The sequence below is a fragment of the Spermophilus citellus genome (genome assembly GCF_964194105.1).
Source record: "Spermophilus citellus genome assembly, chromosome: 2".
In the NCBI taxonomy this organism is placed as follows: Eukaryota; Metazoa; Chordata; class Mammalia; order Rodentia; family Sciuridae; genus Spermophilus; species Spermophilus citellus.
In genome coordinates this window covers 135,483,241-135,491,809 of record NC_138183.1, presented here as the reverse complement: position 1 = coordinate 135,491,809, position 8,569 = coordinate 135,483,241, and the positions used below count along the sequence as shown (strand labels likewise).

Here is an 8,569-nt window from a genome sequence, read left to right as displayed (position 1 = left end):
GAAAAAGAGGCAGCACTTCCAAACTCATTCTATGAGGCCAATATCACCCTGATTCCAAAACCAGAAAAAGACACTTCAAAAAAAGAAAACTTCAGACCAATATATCTAAAGAACATAGATGCAAAAATTCTCAATGAAATTGTAGCAAATTGAATACAAAAACATATTGAAAAGATTGTATACCATCATCAAGTGGGATTTATCCCAGGAATGCAAGTTTGGTTCAACATATGGAAATCAATAAATGTAATTCATAACATCAATAGACGTAAAGATAAGAATGATATGATCGTCTCAATAGATACAGAAAAAGCATTTGACAAAATACAGCATACCTTTATGTTCAAAATACTAGAAAAACTAGGGACAACAGGAACATATCTCAACATTGTAAAGGCTGTCTATGCTAAGCCTCAGGCCAACATCATTCTAAACAGAGAAAAACTGAAGGCATTCCCTCTAAAATCTGGAACAAGACAGGGATGCCCTCTCTCACCACTTCTATTCAACATAGTTCTTGAAACACTTGTCAGAGCAATTAGAGAGATGGAAGAAATCAAAGGGATATGTATAGGAAAAGAAGAACTTAAATTAGCTCTATTTGCTCATGATATGATTCTATACCTAGAAGACCCCCCCCCTCAAAAAAAAAAAAACTCCACCAGAAAACTTCTAGAACTAGTAAATGAATTCACAAAGTGGCAGGATATAAAATCAACACCCATAAAGCATTTCTGAATATCAATAACAAATCCTCTGAGAAGGAAATGAGTAAAAATACCCCATACACAATATCCTCAAAAATATAAGATACTTGGGAGATCAACTTAACAAAAGAGGTGAAGCATCTATAAAATGAAACCTACAGAACCCTAAAGAAAGAAATCAAAGAAGGTCTTAGAAGATGGAAGGATCTACCTTCCTCTTGGATAGGCAGAATTAATATTATCAAAATGACCATACTACCAAAAGCACTATACAGATTTAATGCAATTCTAATGAAAATCCCAATGGCATTCCTCATAGAAGTAAAAAAAAGCAATCATGAAATTCATCTGGAAAAATAAGAGACCCAGAACAGCTAAAGCAATCCTAATCAGGAAGAGTGAAGCAGGTGACATCACTATACCAGACCTTAAAATATACTACAGAGCAATAGTAACAAAAACAGCATAGTATTGGCACCAAAACAGGTCGGTAGACCAGTGGTACAGAATAGAGGATACAGAGACTAACCCCCAAAATTAAAATTATCATATATTAGACAAATGTGCCAAAAACATGCACTGAAGAAAAGATAGAATCTTCAACAAATGGTGCTGGGAAAACTGGAAAGCTATATGCAACAAAATGAAATTAAACCCCTATCTCTCACCATGCACAAAACTCAACTCAAAATGGATCACAGACCTAGAAATTAAACCAAATACTCTGCGTCTTATAGAAGAAAAAGTAGGCCCTAATCTTCATCATGTGGGATTATGTCCCAACTTCCTTAATAAGACTCCTATAGCATAAGAATTAAAACCAAGAATCAATGAATGGGATGGAATCAAACTCAAAGATTTCTTCTCATCAAAAAAAACTATCTGTGAGGTGAACAGACAGCCTACATCCTGGGAGCAAATTTTTATCCCTCACACATCAGATAGAGCAAAACTAATCTCTAGGGCATATAAAGAACTCCAAAAGCTAAGCACAAAAAAAAAAAAAAAAAAACCCAATCAACAAATGATCCAAGGACCTGAATAGACACTTCTCAGAAGAGGATATACAATCAATCAAACAAATATATGAAAAAATGCTCATCATCTCTAGCAATCAGAGAAATGCAAATCAAAACTACTCTAAGATGTCATCTCACTCCAGTCAGAATGGCAGCTATTATGAAGACAAACAACAATAAGTGTCAGCGAGGATGTGGGAGAAAAGGTACATTCATACACTGCTGATGGGACTGCAAACTGGTGCAGCCAATTTACAAAGCAGTATGGAGATCCCTTGGACAACTGGGTATGGAACCACCATTTGGCCCAGCTCTTCCTCACCTCAGACTATCCCCAAAGGACTTAAAAACAGCATACTACAGGGACACAGCCACATCAATATTTATAGCAGCACAATTCATAATAGCTACACTGTGGAGTCAACCTAGATGTCCTTCAGTGGATGAATGGATAAAAAAACAATGTGGCATATATACACAATGGAGTTTTACTCAGCATTAAAAAAGAACAAGATCATGGCATTTACGGGTAAATGGATGGTATTGGAGAAGATAATGCTAAGTGAATTTAGCCAATCCCATAAAAACAAATGCCAAATGTTTTATCTTATATAAGGAAGTTGACGCATAGTGGGGTAGGGAGGGAGAGTATGGGAATAATAGATAAACTCTAGATAGGGAAGAGGGGCGGGAGGGAAAAGAAGGCAGCAGGGGATTAGCAAAAATGGTGGAATATGATGGACATCATTATACAAAGTATATGTATGAAGACTTGAACTGGGTGTCAACATACTTATATAAAAACAGAGATATGAAAAATTGTGGTATATATATATGTATTAAGAATTGGAATACAACAACAACAAAACAAAGTACATGTATCAAGGCAGAAATTGTTGTGAACATACTTTATATAAAGAGATATGAAAAATTGTGCCCTATATGTGTAATAAGAATTGTAATGCTTTCCACTGCTGTTATGTATTTTTAAAAATTAATTAATTAATTAAAAAAATAAAAACAGATACTATGTATGTATAGTATCATAGAATGACTAAAATGTTGGATTGAAGCACAGATTGATTTGAAGATATACTCCTATTCTTTAATCTCTTTGCTACAACTTCTCTTTTAACATCATATGTTAAACACATGATGTAATGTTTCTTAATGCAATCTCAGAGGTTTGCAGAAATATACAAGTTCTGTATGGTTCTGCAGGGCTGGCTGAGGGGGAAATTGACAAATGAGACCACACCCTAATCTGCCTGAGGATTAGGAATTCCTAGAGGAAAGTAACAAATTGTGTAGAACTTTGATTCTCAAAAGACCCAACTTTAGGTCTACTAAACAGGTAGTAATTTCTGCCTCCAGGGGCTCATCCAATTTGGGATGAAGACATAAAACACGGCACAATTTTCTGTGCTTTTAATGATCTTTCCTGGAACCATAGGGATTCTCAAGTGAGTGAGGTGAAGTTTTGAGGCTGGTATGAGATGGTTATTTTCCTTTCTGCAAAGGAAGAGTAACTACAGCAGAAATGCTCAAATGGAATATTCCCCAGAGCAGCTCTTCTAGCATGTCAGAGAAAGATCTGAGGTGATTGTTATTTCCTCTTTCATCATCAGAAACTTGTCCTCTTAGGACACTTGGGAGGAAGCCCTTGAAGTTTAGCATCAGCGAGAACCTCCAGTGCATCAGGTAAGCCCTGAACCATCTTTGTCATGATAATTTTCCTTCAAAGTCAAAGCTCTAAAAATCATGGGTTGTGGAGAAAAACCACCTTTTTATTTCTCTTTTCAACCTTGATCCTTACAGAAGAATGAAGAGGGAAGAAATGATGTTCAGAGACACAGGCAAGTCAGCTAGCACTCATCCTTGATGAGACATACATGAAGGGTGGAGGAAGAAGACAAGAAATGGCAAATCCTCAAGTAGCAACATAGGAGGTCATACACATTGTAGGCCTTGCTGCATGTCTGTAGACAACCTTCAGCCTGGAACCCAACAGCTTCTGCTCGCCTTCTGGGGTCAAAGATTTGAGGTTCATTTCAACATTGCCTTCCACTCTGGCTTCTAAGGATCTCACTCCAGAAGCAATGGCTGTGAAAAATGACTCCTCCGTGGCAGAGTTTTTCCTTACAGGATTAACAAACCGACCTGAGCTACAGCTGCCCCTGTTCTTCCTGTTCTTGGTAAACTGTACAGTCACTGTGGTGGGAAACATGAGCTTAATTGTTCTAATTTTCCTGAATTTGCATCTTCACACTCCCATGTACTTTTTCCTCTTTAACTTGTCCTTCATTGATTTCTGTTATTCATTTGTCTGTACCCCTAAAATGCTCCTGTGCTTTGTTTCAGAGAGGAACATTATCTCCTTTGCAGGATGCATGACTCAGCTATTTTTCCTCTGCTTTTTTGTGAACTCCGAGTGCTATGTGCTGACAGCCATGGCCTATGATCGCTATGTGGCCATCTGTCAGCCTCTGCTGTACAGGGTGGTCATGTCCTCTAAGGTTTGTTCTCTGCTGATGTTGGGTTCTTACTTGATGGGGTTTGCAGGTGCCATGGCCCACACAGGGTGCATGATCAGATTCAGTTTCTGTGACTCCAATGTCATCAATCATTACATGTGTGACATCCTTCCCCTCCTTCAACTGTCCTGCAGCAGCACCCACGTCAATGAGCTTGTGAGTTCTGTTGTTGTGGTGACAGTTGTCATTGTATCCAGCCTCATTATCCTAATCTCTTATGCTTTGATTCTTTACAATATCATTCATATGTCCTCAGCTAAGGGTTGGTCCAAAGCCATGAGCACCTGTGGTTCTCACATAGTAACTGTTGGCCTTTTCTATGGATTTGGGCTGCTCACTCATGTTAAAACATCATCTCCAGGATCTGTGACCCAGGAGAAATTCCTCTCAGTGTTTTGCAATTTTGGGGTTCCCATGCTTAATCCCCTCATTTATAGCCTCAGGAACAAGGATTTCAAACTTGCTCTGAAGAGAACTTTGAAGAGAATCACAAACTGAACTCTCCAGCCTTTGTCCCTGTTCCCATTGCTAGGTCTTTTTCTGTAATTCCCATTCTTCTTAATCTTAACCACCTTCCTTCCATTCTTCCTCCTCATCTCCCTTATCTTTTATTCTGCAGTTTGAGCTGTATTTTCACTGTAATTTTTGTTTTTACACTATGCAATGTAACTATGTGGACTTATTCTTGGAGTTGAGACTTGTTTTTAGTCCCAAGAAGACACCAGAATTTGTCTTTATTCCCTGTACTACATGGAGGCACTGGACTGAAGTCTTTTCTATCTGTATATAAGACTATCTAGTATGTTTTTATATGTCTTATCTATCCAAAGATTCTGGTGAGTTGAATGCTTTTTAACAAGTTTATTTCTTTAATCATTTCCTGAGACAATATTGTAGATCTATTTTGTGTTTCAATGTTTTATTGTCTAACAAATGCCTTAAAAACGAAGGATCATAAGTTGTAGATATGTAAAGTGAAAATTCCAAAAGTTATTCAGGCTATTTAAGGAATGATTCTCTTCTATATATTTAGGCTCACATCTATAATGGAAATGTGTACTTTTGGAAATGGAAATCGACTTAGGGTCTATTCTTGTTAGTATTTGAGGATGGATGATTCCAACCCTCTTTCCAGGTTTCTTATATCTCACCAATACTGACAATGCATTGGTCAACTGATATTTTGTCAGACATGGACCTGAAATTTTCACCAGTTTGGAACTAATCTATATTTTCATCATTGTTTTAAAATTTTTATAATGATATTTCTCTCTACAGATAATAGCATCATCATGATGTTTAACTAATTTTCCTGTCACATAAGAAGGAGTTCAATTTTCTGTTTTAAAAACAAACAAACAAAAACTGATTACTTAATTTAGTAGTAGAGGGATGCTTGTATATGATCCTGAATCTGGTCCGTTGCATCCCCCAACAAAAAAGGAAAAACAACAAATAAATCCCTCATATATGGGTTTTTGTCGCTACTCTATTAAACATAAGTCTCCTCATCGGATTCTAAGGATTATAAAATCTTTATGTGACTTGTTCAGAGCCAGAAACTAACTATACAGAGCTCCATTTTTATCCCATTATGCATCCTGAGAAGAAATGGAAAGAAAGAATTTTAAAAGAACAGATAGAACTTCTAGAAAGTTATTCAGAATGAGCCCAGAATTGTGTATTATATAGGAACAAACCTCTGAGCCAAGATGCCAGCAGCCCAGAATTCTTACGCAAGGCTTTGATGCCCTTGTAGAAAAATCCACATTTGTTGTAGAATCTCATTTTAAAGAGGTCACATTTCATTAGCACTACATGTACCTCTTTATTGGTTTATAATAATCATACATAATACTAGGATTTATTTTGACTTGACTATAAATGCATGGACTATATTTTGCTTCAATTAAGTCCCCAGTATTTACACTTACCCTCTTCTTCTTCCCTTTACTCTACTGATATTTCTATTTATTTACATTAAAAATTAGTACTCATAATGGTGAGGGTCACTGTCGTATATTCATATATGTATGTAGTCAAGTTAGGTCAGATTCTTTCCACGGTTTTTCATTTATCCTGTCACTCACCCTCCTGCTTAATCCCCTTCTTCTACTCCCCTGATCCTTCTTTCAATTTAATGGAATCCCCCCACCCCATTTTTTTCTCTTTCTCTCTTTTCCACTGCAATTTTAGACTACTTCCTGTATATCAGTGAAAACATTTGTAATTGGAGACTCTAATGCTAAGTGTAATAAGTCAGATTCAGAAATCAAGGATTTATTTTTTCTCTGATTTGCAGAAGTAGTATATGCACTTTTCAAATCTACTAGATAGTACAGGATTGTTTGAAGACAAAGTGGATTATTAATATAAAAATAATAGAAAACTATGCTTTACAAAATGTTCTTATTGTGTTGGTGGCATAGAAATGTTCTTGCACAAAAATGTTGTCTGATGTTCATTATTACCCTGAATTGTTTCAGACAGGTGCCCTTCAGTGGAAAGATCCAAGTCACAGGACACCAGTCCAGCATCACTTTAGTTTTCATATTTATATAAAGATAATGATGTTTGAAAAGTTCTAAAACATTGATTTATATGAGTAGTCTCAGAAGAAAATAATGCCAGTTATGAATTAAATTCTCTCATTAAAATTATTGCTACTAAAACAGAATATTAATAACCTCTACCTGTAAATTTATTTTTTATTATAATACATTTAAAATTTACTTCCTCTAGCATAGTCTGAATGCTTCCTATCAACTTCCACTTTTCTGTTTGTGCTCACCATAGGTATGTTTAGACAGAGTTCTTAAAACTGTTTTCAAAATTTCTCTGAAGCACATATTTGAATAAAGATACAGAAGACAGAGGATGATATGTAAAACATCCATGTCTATGAATCTTAAGTACTCAACAAAAAATGTAAAATACAAGTCACGGGAATAGCACAAAACTTGTGGTCTTTGTTAATATTGCATTGTTGTCAACAGCACATTCTGACAGAGAATGAAGCATCCAATATTGTGGCTGAGTTTTAGAAAGTCTACAGGGTTATTGTATTGGCTGAATTACTGGCATTCATTGCAAATTTAATTGATTTAACTTGTAAATCAGAAACACATTTAATGATATTTCTTGACTATATTTAAACATTTTAATCAAAGAATTTTAATTAATGAGTTTAAAATTATTCAAATTTGAGTGCAGAATATTTAAAAGTCATATAGGTAAATTAGAAGCAAAAATAATTTAAAGCATTTAAATATATTTGACAATAATGAGTATTTGGAAGTGAATGTGTAATTTGTTAAAAGTACGGTTTATATTTTTCTTATCTTTTTTGTGTTTGATAGTTCCCAAGCGACACAATTTAACTATTTTTAAAAATGTCCTTAGCCCATATTAACATATATTAAAGACCTTTAAATATTTTTTAACATAAAATATTTATTCTATCATAATGATTTAAGTAGATAGGTAAAAAATAATTTAAAAGAGCAATATCTTGAGATTTAACTTTCAGTGAATAAATGAAATTAGAAATTCTCAGAAACTTCATATGTCAGTCTACATAGAATAGTACCTATTTCCCACCTAGTTTATTCAATCACTCAAAGTCATTGAAATGTCATCAGGTCATTTATCTGATATGTTACCAACATTTTTAGGTACTTCTCAAACAGTTCTTTCCTGTCTTTCATGAGTAAAGACCAGAATAGGGTGTTCTAAGCACTGAAAGGCAGACAGAATGGTGAGTGGGCACAGGAGAAGGTACTATGCCCAGGCCAGTTGAGTTGGACCTCAGATAGCTGGGGTTTCTTTCTGGTTGTTCTAGAAGACTGTGGTCCAAAATGGGAGTCTTGGAGGTCAAGAGTAAGAGCATTTGAAATGATTGTTCACCATGACTTTGGCAGGAGCAAGAACAATGGGATAAACTGGATTTTGTGCTTCACTGTAATAACCCAACTGAAGAGGTGCCCACCACCTGGACAGGAGCTATGGTAGTGACAGGGGGAGGGACAGAGTCCATTTTGGGAAAGAAGCCTTTGGGTTGCTGGTGGAGGATACTGACAATCACTTCTCCAGGCAAAACCCTTAACCTCTATCTCCCCAGTATACATGTTTCTGCCCATTTCTAATTGAATCTTGCAAAGTGTGAGATAGTAAAAGTGTAATTACATTAACAATGCAGAACTACTGCAAATTCAAGGTTATTTTTTGTTTGCTTGAAACACTTGAAGTAAAAAATGAAACTGATTCCAAGTATTTGTCCAAAGCTAAATGTGTCAATAAGAGAGAAGAG

At 35.7% G+C, this 8,569-nt stretch overlaps 1 protein-coding gene across 1 annotated transcript; it reads left to right on the top strand.

Moving 5' to 3' along the window:
• Window positions 1–3,825: 3,825 nt before the first annotated feature.
• LOC308632933 (olfactory receptor 8C8-like) lies at window positions 3,826–4,758 on the top strand (the record flags this gene model as incomplete). Its single annotated transcript, XM_081265355.1, has 1 exon — window positions 3,826–4,758. One exon carries the CDS (start codon window positions 3,826–3,828, stop codon window positions 4,756–4,758), a length of 933 nt encoding a protein of 310 aa, XP_081121481.1.
• Between the last annotated feature and the right edge of the window lie 3,811 nt (window positions 4,759–8,569).